Source organism: Babylonia areolata, chromosome 33 (assembly GCF_041734735.1).
Source record: "Babylonia areolata isolate BAREFJ2019XMU chromosome 33, ASM4173473v1, whole genome shotgun sequence".
NCBI classification, from domain to species: Eukaryota; Metazoa; Mollusca; class Gastropoda; order Neogastropoda; family Buccinidae; genus Babylonia; species Babylonia areolata.
Window position 1 is genome coordinate 274,974 of NC_134908.1, and position 22,527 is coordinate 297,500.

At 44.3% G+C, this 22,527-nt stretch overlaps 2 protein-coding genes across 8 annotated transcripts in view; one reads left to right on the forward strand and one right to left on the reverse strand.

Moving 5' to 3' along the window:
- The window catches only part of LOC143277069 (coiled-coil domain-containing protein 60-like), a 96,333-nt gene extending 94,455 nt beyond the window's left edge, over window positions 1-1,878 (reverse strand). For 2 of the 6 annotated variants that reach the window (XR_013053680.1, XM_076581805.1), the window contains exon 1: window positions 1,494-1,878. The gene's annotated coding sequence lies outside the window, so the exon portion shown is untranslated. The remainder of the gene's footprint in view (window positions 1-1,493) is intronic. The other 4 variants (XM_076581809.1, XM_076581807.1, XM_076581806.1 and 1 more) reach the window with 3 other exon arrangements.
- A 1,709-nt stretch (window positions 1,879-3,587) lies between these two features.
- Window positions 3,588-22,527, forward strand: part of LOC143277267 (uncharacterized) — a 43,292-nt gene continuing 24,352 nt past the window's right edge. Inside the window, exons 1-11 of one of the 2 annotated variants that reach the window (XM_076582058.1) lie at window positions 3,588-3,657; window positions 4,533-4,616; window positions 6,723-6,804; window positions 7,794-7,946; window positions 10,843-11,117; window positions 14,174-14,284; window positions 15,791-15,932; window positions 16,334-16,476; window positions 16,778-16,947; window positions 18,459-18,590; window positions 22,460-22,487. In XM_076582058.1, coding sequence (XP_076438173.1) covers window positions 4,569-4,616; window positions 6,723-6,804; window positions 7,794-7,946; window positions 10,843-11,117; window positions 14,174-14,284; window positions 15,791-15,932; window positions 16,334-16,476; window positions 16,778-16,947; window positions 18,459-18,590; window positions 22,460-22,487 — 1,284 coding nt within the window. In that variant the 5' untranslated portion in view covers window positions 3,588-3,657; window positions 4,533-4,568. The remainder of the gene's footprint in view (window positions 3,658-4,532; window positions 4,617-6,722; window positions 6,805-7,793; window positions 7,947-10,842; window positions 11,118-14,173; window positions 14,285-15,790; window positions 15,933-16,333; window positions 16,477-16,777; window positions 16,948-18,458; window positions 18,591-22,459; window positions 22,488-22,527) is intronic. The other variant, XM_076582057.1, reaches the window with a different exon arrangement.

Genomic DNA, 22,527 nt, shown 5'->3' on the forward strand with positions numbered 1-22,527 from the left:
ACATAATATTATCAAATTAATTTCTCATTGTCATCATTATAAACATCATAATCCATTCTATATTCACATGAGACTCAACTCATCCAACAAAAAAATGTGGGTTTGCATTGATCATAATTATTCAAACAAGTACATGTTATACTTGGGAAACATGCCATGCACACACACACACACACACACACACACACACACACACGAATACATACAAATACATACACACACACTTACACATAAACATGATAACCACACACGCATGTACATACTGTATACATACTGTTCACACACGGTTACATATAAACATTTTCTCCAAAGCCCTGACTAAATTTTTATAACAGAAAGTCACTGAATGTTGTTTTGTACAAGAGGTGAAAACACTATCAGTGTGACTTACTGTTGTTTTATCAACAGACACCTTTTCAGCATGGTCTGGTATTTAGGTTGTTTGGTTGCATTGTGTTATCAGAAATATTTCAAGATATCCTTAATTCATGGTGTGTGTGTGTGTGTGTGTGTGTGTGTGTGTGTGTGTGTGTGTGTGTGTGTGTGTTTCTCTCTGTACATGGTAGTTTTGTTTTGGTTTTCTGTTTTTGTGTGTTCAAATCAAGCTGATAATCACTCATTTTTTCCCTGCTGATTCCATGTAAAACATTCCACATGTTTCTTTTTTCATTCCACTTAGAAGTTTGATACATATATATATATATATATAATTTTAACCAGACAGAAGAAAAAACCCATATAACTTGGCTTCTACATTTGAGGACCCTTCCAAGGGGAACCTTCATCATTCTTCTTCTTCTTTCCCTTGACTACCGCCTTCATCATTGTGAAGATTCTGTAGACTATAAGGGGGGTTTGCATGTTTTTGAGGTTTCCTGAGGTAGAGGTTGCTGGGCCAGGGGATGGGAGATGTGTGTGGGGGGAGAGGTATGGGGGTGGGGGGAGGAGGTGATCAGATTTGGGATTTGAAGCCTTCCAGGGTTGGGCTGAGGGCAATCTCAGCAGGAAGGTTGTTCCAGTTTGTTATGGTCTGTAGAGTAACAACCAGTACTTTGCACCATGCTTGGTAGGCATACTGAGCTAAGTAAAACTGTTTAGTGTCTTCAGCTACCTATTACTTAGCACCATGCTTGGCAGGCATACTGATTAAAGTAAAACTGTTTAGTGTCTTCAGCTACCTGTTCTCGACATGCTGCTGTGTATGGGTGTACAGATTTTTTTTCCCCACTGACAGTCGTGCCGGTTTTTAATGGATTTAATTGATGGTGCTGTTCGACTAAGTGTGTGTCAATAATTGTTAAATGTAATGTTGATAAGAAATCCAAGGAACCATACTAACCAAAGTAACGATAAAAAAAAAAACCCAAAGAAATGACAAACATGAACATACGAAAAAGGACATACTTAACTGTGTCACACTCGACCCTCATCAACCTGAGGTTCAATCAACGTGTCACGCACAGTGAAATGAACCCACAAAATAAGAAACTCACCACGGATCAGCTAGATTATTCGCCGCCTGACTGCATACCTTCAATGCCCCTTGTCAAACAGCACCACTCAACACACCCTCTAAGCCATCACAACACCAACCCAAACCACCACTTGCACGGACTTCACATGACCACAATGTCCACGCCCTCGTAAAACCTCGACTCAGTTCGAACTGACGAAACAATTTTAGGAAATGAGATACACTCTCCTGGGTCCGCAGAGAGCAAACAATCACTCCTGGCTTGCCTTACACACGCGGTATGGCATGGGGTATCTCCATAACAGATGACAGGTCAGGTCTGAACCCAAGCAAGCAACAGTAGCAGCCGCTTGGGACAGTGGAGAGAAGTGGCAGCACATTGGACAGACCTAAATTTAGCGCACAGGAAGTAAACACGTCGCTTGGTTACAAGACCCCACTTCCTGTTGTATCCAAAGTGGTCGACGACATGGCTCAAATCCGAAAGTCGTTTCCGTCGCTGGTGTTCGCGATCGAACTCTGATTACTGTAATCAAGTTCTCCCTTTCATCAAGTCCCCCGTTTCAACAGCGGGTGCAGGAATTGCTCGCACCATTATCAAGCCTTGTCATCGCAGCGGAGACACGCTCGCTTTTCTTTCTCTGACGTGCGACTCGATCCGATCATGATCGATGGTTTATGTGTGTGTGTGTGTGTGTGTGTGTGTGTGTGTGTGTGTGTGTGTGTGTGTGTGTGTGTGTGTGTGTGTGTGTGATGTGTGCGCGCGCGCGTGTGTGTGTGTTTGTGTGTGTGTGCACGCGCGCATGTGCAGACTGGAACAAAGTGGAGGAGGAGGTTGTACAGGCCGCATTTTCTGCAGCAAAGTTAGGGAGAGCGCCCTTGGTCGCTGTCTCCCACTGAGGAGTAAATCAATCCCCCCCCACCCCCGGACCCCTCCCTCCTACCCCCCAACCGCGCCCCCCCCCCTCCCACCTGGTTAGTGAGGTGCAGCGCAGTGCAACAGGACATTTTCAAGTTGAGCTCAGGGGCTCAACTCGGAGTGTCCGCAGTTGGAGCAGTAGACCCCTCCCTACCTCCACCCACAGCCCACCCTGCTATAGAGAGACACAGTGCTGAACCAGGACATCTTGGAGAACACCTTGAGATCAGCTGTGTCAGTTGGAGTAAAATATAAAGTTTTCTTCAGTATAGTTAGTTAAGTGAACTTATATATATATATATATATATATAGATAGATAGATAGATAGATAGATAGATAGATAGATAGATAGATATAGATATATATAGATATATATCTGTATAGTTAAGTAAATATAGATGAGGACAAGTTAAGCTTAAAACAAAAATAGATAGATTCATAGACATGCGCTCCCATCAGCCGTTGCTACGATAACCTGCAAAGGTTCCTGTAACGTATCGTTTCAGACTGACTGATTCCAGATTCCAGTGTGTGTGTGTGTGTGTGTGTGTGTGTGTGTGTGCAAAAGTGCGTGAGTGTTTGTGAGTGGGAAGTGGCGGAGATAAAAGGGGCACGGCGTGCGGCAGCATCAGTCAACTGACTCGTGACAAACCAAACAATCATGCATGGAAAAATCAGTGTTTACGCAGATCAGTGGAAAGCTTGGCCGACTGGGAGAGGGTGTGGTTGAACTGGACTGATAAACAAACAAATAAACAAACATATGAACAAACAGATCAAGAAAGAAATAAATAATCAAAGAAACAAACAAATGAATTGATGAATAAACAAATAAATAGATAAATGAATACATGAACAAATGAATAGATACAGAAATAAATAAAAAACCAGTCTTATGGTACTTAACAACAATTCTGTTTATTTAACTTATTTATCTATTTACATCTTTATTTGTTATTTTATTCATTCATTTATTTGTTTATTTGTTCATTTATCTTGGCAGTTCTATAGCTAGGGTTGCTTAGTTATTCAGCTAGTATGTATATTTGTAACTAACATGTACAACATGTGTATTTATGTATAAATCTATCTGGAGACAGACAGACACACAGACAGACAGACAGACAGACAGATTTTTGGGGAAAGTTTCTTTCGTAGTTGTCTCCCTTCTGGTCTGACGTCATTGTCACTACAGTGACGTTTGAAAATGGCTGCCACCGAGTAGATCCTGCTCTCCATTCAAGATTGCGGAAAACAAAAAGAGGTATGGCTGTTGAGTGCTACTTTTATCGACGCTTTCATTGCGATATGTATCCACGAAAACATTTGTATTTTGTTTCTGGTTTCATAGTTGTACGACCATGTTCTTAGTAGTTAGAAGAGATTGTGTTTGGGAAGTTGAACTGGGATAGCAAAACATTTCGAAGTCTGTCAATCATTGTCGTTCTTTGGCTTATTGCCAACACTTCCCGCGTTCCTAGCATTGTGAAATAAATGACAAATATTCAGTGTATTACGAAAGAAACATTTACATGACATTGAATACTTATCTTGACATTCATTTACAGAATTTAAATACAAAACTCATCTAGATATTTCTTGATTTTTCAAGCATTGCGAACTCAATGTTGAAAAATGAATCTGTCATGTGTGGGGACTCTTTCTCGTCTCCACTTCAAGCGGGCAAACGGTATTGTCAGGCCTGCACACTTTGATATTGATATGATATGATAATGATGATATGAGATGATGATATGAACACGATAAACATTTTCACTTTTTGTCGTTCACTGTTTTGTGACAAGCTTGCAAATGACTGAGTATTTCAATTTATGGGACCCGATGTGTTGTGTTAAATGATATTCAGCACCAAGAAGAGCAAAACTTTATTATTCTGTGCCCTTCTTGATACAGCAGAGTCCACTGGAAATATTGTGAACAGCACACACACACACACACACACACACACACACACACACACACACACACACACATGCACACTAAAGCATACACAAATTGACAAAATATGAAATATTTGATTGCATTATTTGAGTAAATACATGGGAAATACTTTAGACACGTTTGAATGTTTTCTCGGTTTCTGTAATTTTTGTGTTCATTGTTGTTTCTATTTTACAGGAAGAAAGAATACAGATTGTGCATATATCCACCAGAATGGAAGAAACAAGGGAATCAGAGAGTTTTGTGGTGCAGTCTTCCTCTGTGAGTATTTGTTTTTCACAGCACACAAAACGTGCATACATGTTATTGCATGTACACACACACACACACACACACACATGCACACATGCACGCACGTGTGCATGCACACACACCCTCCCAACCATCCCAATGCCCCCAATAACCTCCTCCCCCTTCCACACACACTCAGTGAGTTCCCTCTGCTCTTCTGTTTTTCTGTGTACCTACCAGCCTGCTTGTCTGCCTGTATGTCAGCCTGCTTGTCTGTCTGTGTGTGTGTTTGGGGGTGGTGGTGGCGGGCTGCGAAGGAGGACTTGTACAACGGGTATGCTGTTTGCATGTACTTCTTTATTTGCCCTCATGTGTGTTAAGGGGTGTGCTGTTTGCATGTACTTCTTTATTTGCCCTCATGTGTGTTAAGGGGTGTGCTGTTTGCATGTACTTCTTTATTTGCCCTCATGTGTGTTAACGGGTGTGCTGTTTGCATGTACTTCTTTATTTGCCCTCATGTGTGTTAACGGGTGTGCTGTTTGCATGTACTTCTTTATTTGCCCTCATGTGTGTTAAGGGGTGTGCTGTTTCCACATACTTCTTTATTTGCCCTCATGTGTGTTAACGGGTGTGCTGTTTGCATGTACTTCTTTATTTGCCCTCATGTGTGTTAACGGGTGTGCTGTTTGCATGTACTTCTTTATTTGCCTCATGTGTGCTAAGGGGTGTGCTGTTTGCATGTACTTCTTTATTTGCCCTCATGTGTGCTAAGGGGTGTGCTGTTTGCATGTACTTCTTTATTTGCCTCATGTGTGTTAACGGGTGTGCTGTTTGCATGTACTTCTTTATTTGCCCTCATGTGTTAAGGGGTGTGCTGTTTGCATGTACTTCTTTATTTGCCTCATGTGTGTTAAGGGGTGTGCTGTTTGCATGTACTTCTTTATTTGCCCTCATGTGTGTTAACGGGTGTGCTGTTTGCATGTACTTCTTTATTTGCCCTCATGTGTTAAGGGGTGTGCTGTTTGCATGTACTTCTTTATTTGCCCTCATGTGTTAAGGGGTGTGCTGTTTGCATGTACTTCTTTACTTGCCCTCATGTGTGTTTTCCCATCACTCTATACCGGGGAAGAAGAGTATTTGACTAAATGTATGTGCTTCCATTTTGTTTTGATCTTTTTCTTTTGTTTACAGTTTGTTTCGTGAGTCCCTCTTTCGGTTGATGACTGGATGTAAAAAGTATATCCCTTGTTTATCCGTTATCTGTTACCCTCCGTAAAAAGTATATCCCTTGTTTATCTGTTATCTGTTACCCTCCGTAAAAAGTATATCCCTTGTTTATCCGTTATCTGTTACCCTCCGTAAAAAGTATATTCCTTGCTTATCCGTTATCTGTTACTGTCATAAAGGACACATAGAATTATGTGAAAAGTATATTCCTTGTTTATCCATTATCTGTTACCGTCATAAAGAAGGACACACTCATAGAAGTATGGAGTACACTTAAGGAGCATACTCTGAACAATTGCTAAAGGAAAAAAAATCTGTTAATGGAAGCTTTGAAATTTGTCTGTTTGCCTAAGTTAAGTAAATCAGGTCTGTTTTTCAGAGCTCAACAGCAGTGCTGATTGATATCATGTCTTATTTCACATTTCTGTTTCAGAGCTCCACAGCAGTGCTGATTGATATCATGTCTTATTTCACATTTCTGTTGCCTGTTTTTCAGAGCTCAGCAGCAGTGCTGATTAATAACATGTCTGTTTCAGAGCTCCACAGCAGTGCTGATTGATATCATGTCTTATTTCACATTTCTGTTTCAGAGCTCCACAGCAGTGCTGATTGATATCGTGTCTTATTTCACATTTCTGTTTCAGAGCTCCACAGCAGTGCTGATTGATATCATGTCTTATTTCACATTTCTGTTTCAGAGCTCAACAGCAGTGCTGATTAATATCATGTCTGTTTCAGAGCTCAACAGCAGTGCTGATTGATATCATGTCTTATTTCAGATTTCTGTTGCCTGTTTTTCAGAGCTCCACAGCAGTGCTGATTGATATCGTGTCTTATTTCACATTTCTGTTTCAGAGCTCAACAGCAGTGCTGATTGATATCATGTCTTATTTCACATTTCTGTTTCAGAGCTCAACAGCAGTGCTGATTGATGCCCAGGAAGCAAAGAAGTATGGTGTGGAGATTCCCATGGAAGATGACTTTGAGTGGGGTAGGTATTGTATTGTATATTGTATTGTATATTGTATTGTATTGTATTGTATTGCATTGTATTGTATCACTCTTTGTCACAACAGATTTCTCCATGGTAAATTTGAGCTGCTGTTTCCAGGGAGAGTGTACCACTGCAGTGAGAGCACCACCCTCTTCTTTTTCTTTTCCTTTTTTGCCAAGAAATGCATGTTTTCCTAACAAAGTGGACTTTTCTGCAGAATTTTGCCAGGAACAACCCTTTTGTTGCTGTGGGTCATTACATGTGCACTGATGACATGCTGTGCAAGAGACGCCAGTTTGTCATTTCATCCGAATGACTAGCGTGCAGACCACCTCTCAGGGTCTAGTGCAGGTGGAGAAAATACTGGCGGATATGGGTTCAGACTAGTGCACTCAGATTCTCTTACTTTGTGGGACACATTACTGCTAGGTCCCCATTATGGGGAGAAAGTGATCAGGGCTCCGGACCCCGTTTTGGTATAATGATAGTAACAATGACAGTAATGATAATAAGAAGAATGATAATCATGATAATCATAATTAGAAGAATGATAATGATAATGATGATGATGATGATGATGGTGATGATGATAGTAGTAATAGTTGTAATAATCAGATTGATAATAATGATGATAATGATATGAAGGAGAAGAACTGGTCTCTGACTGAGGGTGGTTGCTACAAACGTACCCATATCACCATCATCATTTGTCTCTGCACAAGAGTAAGCTCTTGATAAACACTTTAATTGTTGCTATCACTATAATGTTGTTGTATGTCTGTGTGTGCATGTTGTTGCCATCATGAATACTTTCATTGTTGCTGTCATTATTATGTTGTATGTGTGTGTGTGTGTGTGTGTGTGTGTGTGTGTGTTGGTGCTATGATAAATACTTTTATTGTTGGTATCACTATAATGTTGTGTGTGTGTGTGTGTGTGTGTGTGTGTGTGTGTGTGTGTGTTGTTGTTGTTGTTGTTGTTGCCAGTGGCACCAGAGAGGCAGCAGGACATGACGGACCTGAACAACCTGCTGCGGTCCCTGGAGGAGGGAGACCATGACAGCGAACTGGACACACGCCGTCAACCCCCCTCCCTCTTCGCCCGCCCTGAACACGTCCCCAACTATGAGAAAATCTCTGGTCAGTGTTTGTATACACTGCTGAGGCATTGTCTTTTGTCTTGGTGATTATAGCCCTGAACACATCCACAACTATGAGAAAATCTCTGGTCAGTGTTTGTATACAATGCTGTCTTGGTGATTATAGCTCTGAACATGTCCCCCAACTATGAGAAAATCTCTGGTCAGTGTTTGTATACAATGCTGTCTTGGTGATTATAGCCCTGAACATGTCCCCCAACTATGAGAAAATCTCTGGTCAGTGTTTGTATACACTGCTGAGGCATTGTCTTTTGTCTTGGTGATTATAGCCCTGAACACGTCCCCAGCTATGAGAAAATCTCTGGTCAGTGTTTGTATACACTGCTGAGGCATTGTCATTGTCTTGGTGAATATAGCCCTGAACACGTCCCCAACTATGAGAAAATCTCTGGTCAGTAACGTCTCCCACACTACTGAGGCATTGTCATTGTCTTGATGATTATAGCCCTGAACACGTCCCCCAACTATGAGAAAATCTCTGGTCAGTGTTTGTATACAATGCTGTCTTGGTGATTATAGCCCTGAACACGTCCCCCAACTATGAGAAAATCTCTGGTCAGTGTTTGTATACAATGCTGTCTTGGTGATTATAGCTCTGAACATGTCCCCCAACTATGAGAAAATCTCTGGTCAGTGTTTGTATACAATGCTGAGGTGAGGCATTGTCTTTTGTCTTGGTGATTATAGCCCTGAACACGTCCCCCAACTATGAGAAAATCTCTGGTCAGTGTTTGTATACAATGCTGTCTTGGTGATTATAGCCCTGAACACGTCCCCCAACTATGAGAAAATCTCTGGTCAGTGTTTGTATACACTGCTGAGGCATTGTCTTTTGTCTTGGTGATTATAGCTCTGAACACGTCCCCAACTATGAGAAAATCTCTGGTCAGTGTTTGTATACAATGCTGTCTTGGTGATTATAGCTCTGAACACGTCCCCAACTATGAGAAAATCTCTGGTCAGTAGTGTCTCACACACTGCTGAGGCGTTGTCATTGTCTTGGTGCAGTTTGTCAACCTGTTGGTTGATGCCCTTAAAGTCACATTGCATTTTGTTGTGTGTTTTTTGTTTTGTTTTGGTGTTAATTATTGATTTCTTTTGACTTTACTGATGTTTTGTTTAGTGTGTTTTTCTTCATTGTTTTTCTTTTCATTGAGAGATCTGTGCTTAACATTCAAAGATCATTTTTTTGTGAAAAATATTACCTGTGTGTACATTTTTTGTATGTGTTATTATATGGTCATTGGAATTGTGATACTTAAAAAATGTGAAAAACAACATTGCAGTCTTAATACATCTGTCCAAAGAATATTATATATTGCAGCTTGCATGACATTGTTAGTGAACTGAGAATGTGCAACTTGTCAAAAAATTGTTTTTAACTTTTGTTATCAAACACACAGACACACAGACACAGACACACACACAGACACACACACACACAAAACTGGCCAAGGAAGACACTTTATCAGGTGTTAACGATATACAATCCCCCTCCCAGAGGCAGGAGTTGGGGGTACAGGTGTTAACGATGTACAACCCCTCTCCCAGAGGGAGGAGGTGGGGGTACAGGTGTTAACGATGTACAATCCCTGTCCCAGAGGGAGGAGTTTGGGGTACAGGTGTTAACGATGTACAACCCCTCTCCCAGAGGGAGGAGTTTGGGGTACAGGTGTTAACGATGTACAACCCCTCTCCCAGAGGGAGGAGGTGGGGGGTACAGGTGTTAACGATGTACAACCCCTCTCCCAGAGGGAGGAGGTGGGGGTTCAGGTGTTAACGATGTACAATCCCTCTCCCAGAGGGAGGAGGTGGGGGTACAGGTGTTAACCATGTACAATCCTTCTCCCAGAGGGAGGAGGTGGGGGTACAGGTGTTAACGATGTACAACCCCTCTCCCAGAGGGAGGAGGTGGGGGGTACAGGTGTTAACGATGTACAACCCCTCTCCCAGAGGGAGGAGGTGGGGGTACAGGTGTTAACCATGTACAATCCTTCTCCCAGAGGGAGGAGGTGGGGGTACAGGTGTTAACCATGTACAATCCCTCTCCCAGAGCTGCACCAGGAGGTGGGGGTACAGGTGTTAATGATGTACAATCCCTCTCCCAGAGGGAGGAGGTGGGGGTACAGGTGTTAACGATGTACAGTCCCTCTCCCAGAGGGAGGAGGTGGGGGTACAGGTGTTAACGATGTACAATTCCTCTCCCAGAGGGAGGAGGTGGGGGTACAGGTGTTAACCATGTACAATCCCTGTCCCAGAGCTGCACCAGGAGGTGGGGGTACAGGTGTTAATGATGTACAATCCCTCTCCCAGAGCTGCACCAGGAGGTGGGGGTACAGGTGTTAACCATGTACAATCCTTCTCCCAGAGGGAGGAGGTGGGGGTACAGGTGTTAACGATGTACAATCCCTCTCCCAGAGCTGCACCAGGAGGTGGGGGTACAGGTGTTAACGATGTACAATCCCTCTCCCAGAGGGAGGAGGTGGGGGTACAGGTGTTAACGATGTACAGTCCCTCTCCCAGAGGGAGGAGGTGGGGGTACAGGTGTTAACCATGTACAATCCCTCTTCCAGAGGGAGGAGCTGGGGGGTACAGGTGTTAACCATGTACAATCCCTCTCCCAGAGCTGCACCAGGAGGTGGGGGTACAGGTGTTAACGATGTACAATCCCTCCCCAGAGGGAGGAGGTGGGGGTACAGGTGTTAACGATGTACAGTCCCTCCCCAGAGGGAGGAGGTGGGGGTACAGGTGTTAACGATGTACAATCCCTCTCCCAGAGGGAGGAGGTGGGGGTACAGGTGTTAACGATGTACAGTCCCTCCCCAGAGGGAGGAGGTGGGGGTACAGGTGTTAACGATGTACAATCCCTGTCCCAGAGCTGCGTCAGGAGATGGAGAGTGAAGAGCTGGCCGGGTACCTGGCGGAGTTTGAGCGGGGGGTGGAGGAGGACGTGGTGATGCTGGGCAGCATCTCGCTGCAGGAGGTGCAGGAAGAGGAGCGACGCCTCAGGGACGAGCACGTCACTTACCTGCAGCAAGAGGCCGTTGCCAAGCGACAGCGAGAAGAGCGGCTGCTGCAGCGTCAGGAGGAGGTCAAGCAGAGGGTCGCTACATATGTGCGGCAACGACGCAAAGAGATCGCTGACCGTGAGGTGGGTGACTGGTGGGGTGGGTGACTGGTGGGGTGTTGGGGTGACTGGTGGGGTGTGGGGTGGGTGACTGGTGGGGTGTTTGTGATGTGAGGTGGGTGACTGGTGGGGTGTTTGCTGACTGTGAGGTGGGTGACTGGTGGGGTGTTTGCTGACTGTGAGGTGGGTGACTGGTGGGGTGTTTGTGATGTGAGGTGGGTGACTGGTGGGGTGTTTGCTGACTGTGACTTTTTTGTGTGATGTTTGTGATGTGAATGAACAGTGTGAAGTGTGTGTGATGTTTGTGATGTGAATGAACAGTGTGAATAGGAGGTGGGTGACTGGTGGGGTGTTTGCTGACTGCGATGTGTGTGATGTTTGTGATGTGAATGAACAGTGTGAAATGTGTGTGGTGTTTGTGATGTGAATGAACAGTGTGAAATGTGTGTGGTGTTTGTGATGTGAATGAACAGTGTGAAATGTGTGTGATGTTTGTGATGTGAATGGACAGTTTGAAATGTGTGTGATGTTTGTGATGTGAATGAACAGTGTGAAATGTGTGTGATGTTTGTGATGTGAATGAACAGTGTGAAATGTGTGTGATGTGAATGAACAGTGTGAAATGTGTGTGATGTGAGTGAACAGTGTGAAATGTGTGTGGTGTTTGTGATGTGAATGAACAGTGTGAAATGTGTGTGATGTGAATGAACAGTGTGAAATGTGTGTGATGTTTGTGATGTGAATGAACAGTTTGAAATGCGTGTGATGTGTGTGATGTGAATGAATAGTGTGAAATGTGTTTGATGTGTGTGATGTGAATGAACAGTGTGAAATGTGTGTGATGTGAATGAACAGTGTGAAATGTGTGTGATGTGAATGAACAGTGTGAAATGTGTGTGATGTGTGTTATGTGAATGAACAGTGTGAAATGTGTGTGATGTGTGTGATGTGAATGAACAGTGTGAAATGTGTGTGATGTGAATGAACAGTGTGAAACGTGTGAAATGTGTGTGATGTGAATGAATAGTGTGAAATGCGTGTGATGTGAATGAACAGTGTGAAATGTGTGTGATGTGTGTGATGTGAATGAACAGTGTGAAATGTGTGTGATGTGAATGAACAGTGTGAAATGTGTGTGATGTGTGTGATGTGAATGAACAGTGTGAAATGTGTGTGATGTGAATGAACAGTGTGAAGCAGGAGGTGCTGTGGCAGACAGTTAGGTGTTGTATATCAGACTTGGTGTTCACCACTGGCCAGGGTTCCATCCCCTGTTTCAGCAGGGTGTTGTGCCCTTTGGAAAGGCACTTCACTCCCAGTTCGCTCTCTCCACCCAGGTGTTGATGGCTACCTGATGGTTTGGGAAGGTAACAATGGCAGATAGAGAGGAGTGGGCCCCACAGTCCTGTGTCCAGCCCCAGACACAGTGGATAGGAATTCAATACCACACAACGCTATGGGACCTCAAAGCCGTTTTAACAGTGTGAATGGCTCTTGTTGACTGTGTTGCTCTGTGTGTTAGTCAGAGGTGTAAAGGAGATGGCCAGTTGAGAGGTTATGATGATGTGGATGCTTTGTATAATGCCTGTACTTGGTAAGACACCAAGCTGAAAGCACTTTACAAACACAATCATTTTGCACAACAGGCTGCCTACCTGGGTAGAGCCGACAGACAGCTGCCATTGGGTCTGTGTCATTCTGTCGGGTTTCACTCAAGCACACATACACACTCATATAGACATGTGACATTTTACATATGACCGTGTGTTTATTTATCCCAGCATGTAGGCAGCCAGACTCATTTTCATAGATGTGCATGCTGGGTGTGTTCTTGTTTCTATATCCCACTGAATGCTGACCTGAATTACAGGATCTTTAACACGCATATTTGATCTTCTGCTTGTGTATACACACGAAGGGGGTTCAGGCACTAGCAGGTCTGCATATATGTTGACCTGGGAGATCAGAAAAATGTCCACCCTTTACCAAGCAGGTGTCGTTGCCAGGATCAGAACCTCAGATTCAGTCTAACACTTTAACCTCTCGCCTGTCACCAGGTGTCGTTGTCAAGATCAGAACCTCAGATTCAGTCTAACACTTTAACCTCTCGCCTGTCACCAGGTGTCGTTGTCAAGATCAGAACCTCAGATTCAGTCTAACACTTTAACCTCTCGCCTGTCACCAGGTGTCGTTGCCAAGATCAGAACCTCAGATTCAGTCTAACACTTTAACCTCTCGCCTGTCACCAGGTGTCGTTGCCAAGATTAGAACCTCAGATTCAGTCTAACACTTTAACCTCTCGCCTGTCACCAGGTGTCGTTGCCAGGATTAGAACCTCAGATTCAGTCTAACACTTTAACCTCTAGCCTGTCACCAGGTGTCGTTGCCAGGATTAGAACCTCAGATTCAGTCTAACACTTTAACCTCTCGCCTGTCACCAGGTGTCGTTGCCAGGATTAGAACCTCAGATTCAGTCTAACACTTTAACCTCTTGCCTGTCACCAGGTGTCGTTGCCAAGATCAGAACCTCAGATTCAAAGTCTAACACTTTAACCTCTTGCCTGTCACCAGGTGTCGTTGCCAAGATCAGAACCTCAGATTCAAAGTCTAACACTTTAACCTCTCGCCTGTCACCAGGTGTCGTTGCCAAGATCAGAACCTCAGATTCAGTCTAACACTTTAACCTCTTGCCTGTCACCAGGTGTCGTTGTCAAGATCAGAACCTCAGATTCAGTCTAACACTTTAACCTCTCGCCTGTCACCAGGTGTCGTTGCCAAGATCAGAACCTCAGATTCCAAGTCTAACACTTTAACCTCTCGCCTGTCATGCCCATCAAGCAAGAAATGAGTGAATAGTTATTTTTTTAGGTTGTTTTAAATGACATTTTTTACGTTATGTTTCGGTTGTCTTCCACAGGGATTAAGGAGTGAAGGGTGACCGGCCTGGAAATGGCCCTCTCTAGTCAGCAGGTCTGTAACAACATGACTTGGTTTCACTAGTTTTTTGGTTGGTATTCATCTTCTATTGTGTGTGTGTGTGTGTGTGTGTGTGTGTGTGTGTGTGTGTGTGTGTACTACAGGAGCTGCTGAAACAGCGAGAGAAACTGCTGATGGAGAGACTGCACCGTGGATTTCGTAAAGCTGAGAGTCAGCTGATCGCTGCCTTGGAGGACAGGAAGGGAGAGGTCAAGGTCAGTGTCTGGTACTGTGCGGCCTGCAGTGACCTGTGAACCTGCATGTCTGAGGTCATTAACCCCTTGACTGCTGCTGATGTGAATGATGGTCAGTGAAGGGCTGTCACCTGACAGATCAGACAGTGCTTACAGGTCAGGATGTCAGTGAAGGGCTGTCACCTGACAGATCAGACTGTGCTTACAGGTCAGGATGTCAGTGAAGGGCTGTCACCTGACAGATCAGACAGTGCTTACAGGTCAGGACGTCAGTGAAGGGCTGTCACCTGACAGATCAGACAGTGCTTACAGGTCAGGATGTCAGTGAAGGGCTGTCACCTGACAGATCAGACAGTGCTTACAGGTCAGGATGTCAGTGAAGGGCTGTCACCTGACAGATCAGACAGTGCTTACAGGTCAGGATGTCAGTGAAGGGCTGTCACCTGACAGATCAGACAGTGCTTACAGGTCAGGATGTCAGTGAAGGGCTGTCACCTCACTGAGATCAGACAGTGCTTACAGGTCAGGACGTCAGTGAAGGACTGTCACCTCACTGAGATCAGACACAGCTTACAGGTAAGGATGTCAGTGAAGGGCTGTCACCTCACTGAGATCAGACACAGCTTACAGGTCAGGATATCAGTGAAGGACTGTCACCTCACTGAGATCAGACACAGCTTTCAGGTCAGGACGTCAGTGAAGGACTGTCACCTCACTGAGTTCAGACACAGCTTACAGGTCAGGACGTCAGTGAAGGGCTGTCACCTCACTGAGTTCAGACACAGCTTACAGGTCAGGACGTCAGTGAAGGACTGTCACCTCACTGAGTTCAGACACAGCTTTCAGGTCAGGACGTCAGTGAAGGGCTGTCACCTCACTGATTTCAGACAGTGCAGTTAATGGATTTACATGAGGCTGAAATATAATCATGACTGTGGAAATGAAAATACTCTTTTCATCTTTTTAATGAAGATATTCACAATTTTGTAACTGAAACGCCAGCTTGTAGAATGTCCGTTACCAGTGTTGACTCTTACCCTTTTTACAGTTATATGTATATACACATTTATGTACACATTTCTATGATATATTTTAAACTTTCTGTGTACCGTCATGCATGGAGTCATATACTGGACAAAAGATATTTTCTCTTTACTTTTTTGTTTTTGTTCTTTGTTCTTGAGCTACTACTTTGTTTTGCCAAGACATGACTGTAGCAACAGAAAGAAGTCATTAATACTCCATGAAAAGAATTTCAGATTGGGAATACTTGGGGAAAATGACTGTCTGTGTACAAACAAAATGCTATCAGAAAGTAGCCAAAAGCAAAGTCAGTGGAAAAGGAACAAATGAAGAGAAGTTCAAACTGGCAACGTGAGCAAGATAGCAGGCTGTTGCAAAATTTGGTTGATCAGAATAAAACTCGGGACAGTAACACTTAAGAATGACAGATTTTACTTTTTGAAAAATGTTATTTATTTATTTTTGTTTTTTATTGTTGCTTGAACTGTTTCCCCTTTGTCACAGACATTTTACGGTGACCTGATGACCTCTGAAGGTCAGTACGGGGGGTCAAGGGGTCGGAGGTGGAAGGTGGACTGGAACAGGACGCCCCAGCCCATCCAGGTCAAACTGAAGTGTCTGCGTGGGGTCAAGGACAAACTCCCAGGTCACCGTCACACACACACACACACACAACACAAACACACAAACACACACACACACACACACACAAAACACAAACACACAAATACACACACACATGCACACACACACACACACACACACACACACACACACACACACACACACACACACACACAACATCACACACACACATACACACACATGGGCGCACAACACAACACACATGTACAGACAAACACGCTTGGAAGAAATAGATGTTGGTCCATAGGGTACAGACATGGAATGGAGTTCCTTTATTTCTAGACACTGCTTGAACGGGAATGTTGTTAGCAATTATTTTCAGTAGATGTGAGTTTTGTGTGTGTGTGTACATGTGTGTGTGTACATGTGTGTGTGTGTGTGTGTGTGTGTGTGTGTGTGCAGGGGGTCGGTACGTCCTGATGGTGTCACTGTACAACCGACTGGGGGGTCACGTGATGCGCTGGTCAAAGTTGAAAGGTCAGCAGTGGGGTGGAGCCACCCTGCCTCTCTTCCATGAAGGCAACTTTCATAACGTGGAGATGAAGGTGGGTGGGTGGCTGGCTGTTTTTGTGGGTGGGTGGGGGTGGTAGGGGGGTGTGGTGTGTGTTTGGGGTATTTGTTTGTGTATTTGTGTGGGTGTGCATGTGGTTTTGTGGTGTGTTTGAGGTGGATGGGTGTCTATTTTGTGTGACCTTATGATTGACATGCCACAGACAGTGACTGACATGATGATTGACATGCCACAGACAGTGACTGACATGATGATTGACAGGCCACAGACAGTGACTGACATGATGATTGACAGGCCACAGACAGTGACTGACAGGGGGTGGGTGTGTCCTACAGATGGACCAGAGCGTGTTCACCGTCCTGCCGGCCAAGGCCTCGTTGCGTCCCGGCATGGTGCTGACCTTTGAACTCTTCCTGTTGAGGGGGTCAGTGGTCAGCACCGACCGTGTGGTGGCCTGGGGAGTGTTTCCCATCTGTGATGGGCAGTTCGACATCATCGAGGGCAAGTGAGTGGTGTGGTGTGGTGTGGTGTGGTGTGTTACGTCTTCCCTATATGTGATGGGCAGTTCGACATCATCGAGGGCAAGTGAGTGGTGTGGTGTGGTGTGGTGTGGTGTGTTACGTCTTCCCTATATGTGATGGGCAGTTCGACATCATCGAGGGCAAGTGAGTGGTGTGGTGTGATGTGGTGTGGTGTGTTACGTCTTCCCTATATGTGATGGGCAGTTCCACATCATCGAGGGCAAGTGAGTGGTGTGGTGTGGTGTGGTGTGGTGTGTTACGTCTTCCCTATATGTGATGGGCAGTTCGACATCATCGAGGGCAAGTGAGTGGTGGTGTGGTGTGGTGTGGTGTGTTACGTCTTCCCTATATGTGATGGGCAGTTCCACATCATCGAGGGCAAGTGAGTGGTGTGGTGTGGTGTGGTGTGGTGTGTTACGTCTTCCCTATATGTGATGGGCAGTTCCACATCATCGAGGGCAAGTGAGTGGTGTGGTGTGGTGTGGTGTGGTGTGATGTGGTGTGGTGTGTTACGTCTTCCCTATATGTGATGGGCAGTTCCACATCATCGAGGGCAAGTGAGTGGTGTGGTGTGGTGTGGTGTGGTGTGGTGTGGTGTGTTACGTCTTCCCTATATGTGATGGGCAGTTCAACATCATCGAGGGCAAGTGAGTGGTGTGGTGTGGTGTGGTGTGGTGTGGTGTGTTACGTCTTCCCTATATGTGATGGGCAGTTCGACATCATCGAGGGCAAGTGAGTGATGTGGTGTGGTGTGGTGTGGTGTGGTGTGGTGGATTGTGGTGTGCTGTGCTGTGGTGTGCTGTGTTGTAGAGTGGTGTGTTGTTGTGTGTTGTGGTGTGGTGTGTGTTGTGGTGTGGTGTGGTGTGTTGTGTTGTGTTGTAGTGTAGTGTGTTGTGGTGTGGTGCGGTGTTGTGTGTTGTGGTGTGGTGTGGTGTGGTGTGGTGTGGTGTGTCTTTCCTATATGTGATGGGCAGTTTGACATCATCGACGGTTTGTGAGGGTTTCATGGTGGTGATGTGGTATGTTGTATTGTGTTGTACTGTGTTGGGTTGGGTTGGGTTGTGGCATGGTGTGTTGTATTTATCAGAGAGAATTTTGCAAAGGGGCAACACTTATGTTTCAATATGGGTTGTTTTTTTTATTTGTTAATGCCACCTTCCACATTCTGTCTGACTGATTGACAGCAAAACATTTGTGGTCACTGACAACAAAACGTGTCATGACTGACAACAAACGTGTCATGTGGACAGGTACGTGTCATGACTGACAACAAAACGTGTCATGACTGACAAAAACGTGTCATGTGGACAGGTACGTGTCATGACTGACAACAAAACATGTCGTGACTGACAACAAACGTGTCATGTGGACAGGTACGTGTCATGACTGACAACAAATGTGTCATGACTGACAACAAACGTGTCATGTGGACAGGTAGGTGTCATGACTGACAACAAAACATGTCATGACTGACAACAAAACGTGTCGTGGACAGGTACGTGTGCCCCATGCTGCGCGGCCCCATGGACCTGAACATCGACAAACACGACAAGATAGAGGAGCTGATGGCCTCTGACCTGGATCACTGGCTGAGTAACCTGTACTTCGAGGTCGTCAAGCTGCCCAGGTGACCCTTCAACCCTTGTGTCATAGTCAATGCTTTCACTCTTTCCTCCTCTTGAGTGCAGCTGGAGTTGTGTCCCCTGCCCAGGTGACCTTTCAACCCTTGTGTCATGGTCAATGCTTTCACTCTTTCCTCCTCTTGAGTGCAGCTGGAGTTGTGTCCCCTGCCCAGGTGACCTTTCAACCCTTGTGTCATGGTCAATGCTTTCACTCTTTCCTCCCCTTCATTGCAGCTGGAGTTGTGTCCCCTGCCCAGGTGACCTTTCAACCCTTGTGTCATGGTCAATGCTTTCACTCTTTCCTCCTCGAGTGCAGCTGGAGTTTTGTCCCCTGCCCGGTGACCTTTCAACCCTTGTGTCATGGTCAGTGCTTTCACTCTTTCCTCCTCGAGTGCAGCTGGAGTTGTGTCCCCTGTTCTGGGCACGACAACATGCGTCTGTGAATAGAACATTCCATGCAGAAGACAGCAGTACCAATATGGCATGTCAAATATACTCAGATTGGGGTTAGAATGAGTTCACTCAGAGAAATCTGTTGTGATAAAAAGAGAAATACAGATACAAATGCAAATACAGTACTTTATTTGAAAACGTCAAAAAGCCATATACAATGAATTTTGACAGGACAAGAAGAAAGTGTTTCCAGTGCATCTTTTGTCACTCTCTCCTTCATTACCACCCTCATATCTTCTGTCCGATTGTTTCAGTGCATCTTTTCTCACTCTCTCCTTCATTACCACCCTCATATCTTCAGTGTATTGTTTCCAGTGCATCTTTTCTCACTCTCTCCTTCATTACCATCCTCATATCTTCTGTCTATTGTTTCCAGTGCATCTTTTCTCACTCTCTCCTTCATTACCATCCTCATATCTTCTGTCCATTGTTTCAGTGCATCTTTTCTCACTCTCTCCTTCATTACCACCCCCATATCTTCTGTCCCATTGTTTCCAGTACATCTTTTCTCACTCTCTCCTTCATTACCATCCTCATATCTTCAGTGTATTGTTTCCAGTGCATCTTTTCTCACTCTCTCCTTCATTACCACCCTCATATCTTCTTTTCCCATTGTTTCAGTGCATCTTTTCTCACTCTCTCCTTCATTACCACCCTCATATCTTCAGTGTATTGTTTCCAGTGCATCTTTTCTCACTCTCTCCTTCATTACCACCCCCATATCTTCTGTCCCAATTGTTTCAGTGCATCTTTTCTCACTCTCTCCTTCATTACCATCCTCATATCTTCTGTCCCATTGTTTCCAGTGCATCTTTTCTCACTCTCTCCTTCATTACCACCCTCATATCTTCTGTCCCATTGTTTCAGTGCATCTTTTCTCACTCTCTCCTTCATTACCATCCTCATATCTTCTGTCCGATTGTTTCAGTGCATCTTTTGTCACTCTCTCCTTCATTACCACCCTCATATCTTCTGTCCCATTGTTTCCAGTGCATCTTTTCTCACTCTCTCCTTCATTACCACCCTCATATCTTCTGTCTATTGTTTCAGTGCATCTTTTCTCACTCTCTCCTTCATTACCATCCTCATATCTTCTGTCCCATTGTTTCCAGTACATCTTTTCTCACTCTCTCCTTCATTACCATCCTCATATCTTCTGTCCCATTGTTTCCAGTGCATCTTTTCTCACTCTCTCCTTCATTACCATCCTCATATCTTCTGTCCCATTGTTTCAGTGCATCTTTTCTCACTCTCTCCTTCATTACCACCCTCATATCTTCTGTCTCATTGTTTCCAGTGCATCTTTTCTCACTCTCTCCTTCATTACCACCCTCATATCTTCTGTCTCATTGTTTCCAGTGCATCTTTTCTCACTCTCTCCTTCATTACCACCCCCATATCTTCTGTCTATTGTTTCCAGTGCATCTTTTCTCACTCTCTCCTTCATTACCATCCTCATATCTTCTGTCCCATTGTTTCAGTGCATCTTTTCTCACTCTCTCCTTCATTACCACCCCCATATCTTCTGTCTATTGTTTCCAGTACATCTTTTCTCACTCTCTCCTTCATTACCATCCTCATATCTTCTGTCCCATTGTTTCAGTGCATCTTTTCTCACTCTCTCCTTCATTACCACCCCCATATCTTCTGTCTATTGTTTCCAGTGCATCTTTTCTCTCTCTCCTTCATTACCACCCTCATATCTTCTGTCCCATTGTTTCCAGTGCATCTTTTCTCACTCTCTCCTTCATTACCACCCTCATATCTTCTGTCTCATTGTTTCCAGTGCATCTTTTCTCACTCTCTCCTTCATTACCACCCTCATATCTTCTGTCCCATTGTTTCCAGTGCATCTTTTCTCACTCTCTCCTTCATTACCATCCTCATATCTTCAGTGTATTGTTTCCAGTGCATCTTTTCTCACTCTCTCCTTCATTACCATCCTCATATCTTCTGTCCCATTGTTTCCAGTGCATCTTTTCTCACTCTCTCCTTCATTACCACCCCCATATCTTCTGTCCCATTGTTTCCAGTACATCTTTTCTCACTCTCTCCTTCATTACCACCCTCATATCTTCTGTCCCATTGTTTCAGTGCATCTTTTCTCACTCTCTCCTTCATTACCACCCTCATATCTTCTGTCTCATTGTTTCCAGTGCATCTTTTCTCACTCTCTCCTTCATTACCATCCTCATATCTTCTGTCCCATTGTTTCAGTGCATCTTTTCTCACTCTCTCCTTCATTACCATCCTCATATCTTCTGTCCCATTGTTTCCAGTGCATCTTTTCTCACTCTCTCCTTCATTACCACCCTCATATCTTCTGTCCCATTGTTTCAGTGCATCTTTTCTCACTCTCTCCTTCATTACCATCCTCATATCTTCTGTCCCATTGTTTCAGTGCATCTTTTCTCACTCTCTCCTTCATTACCACCCTCATATCTTCTGTCCCATTGTTTCCAGTGCATCTTTTCTCACTCTCTCCTTCATTACCATCCTCATATCTTCTGTCTATTGTTTCCAGCGCATCTTTTCTCACTCTCTCCTTCATTACCACCCTCATATCTTCTGTCTCATTGTTTCCAGTGCATCTTTTCTCACTCTCTCCTTCATTACTATCCTCATATCTTCTGTCTATTGTTTCAGTGCATCTTTTCTCACTCTCTCCTTCATTACCACCCTCATATCTTCTGTCCCATTGTTTCCAGTGCATCTTTTCTCACTCTCTCCTTCATTACCATCCTCATATCTTCTGTCTCATTACACACACATTGCTTTGTGGGTATAGTTTTCACTTTTAAATAATGACTTTTCTTCACCAGTACAGTTGATACATGAATGTTTCAAAGTACACGTTATGTTCTAACTCCAACATCTTGACCAGTACAGTTGATACATGAATGTTTCAAAGTACACGTTATGTTCTAACTCCAACATCTTGACCTGTACAGTTGATACATGGATGTTTCAAAGTACACGTTATGTTCTAACTCCAACATCTTGACCTGTACAGTTGATACATGAATGTTTCAAAGTACACATTGTGTTCTAACTACAAGTTGATACATGAATGTTTCAAAGTACACATTGTGTTCTAACTCCCACATTTTGCCCTCATTGTGGATGATTTTGCCCATTGTGTTTGTGTCTAGTAACCTTTAATCATGGCTTTCATGATAAGTGAATATGAATCTGATTCTGATTCAAACACATGTACACACATGCACACACACTGTGACACACACACACACACCTGTCTAAAAACACTTACAGTGAATAGACGTTAAACTGAAGAAAACACACACACACACACACACACACTGTCACACACACACACACACACACACACACACTGTCACACACACACACACACACTGTCACACACACACACACACACACACACGTGTACCATGATGTCCAGGTACTATGCCGGCCAGAAGGAGTACGAGGTGGAGCTACACACACACACACACACACACACACACACAC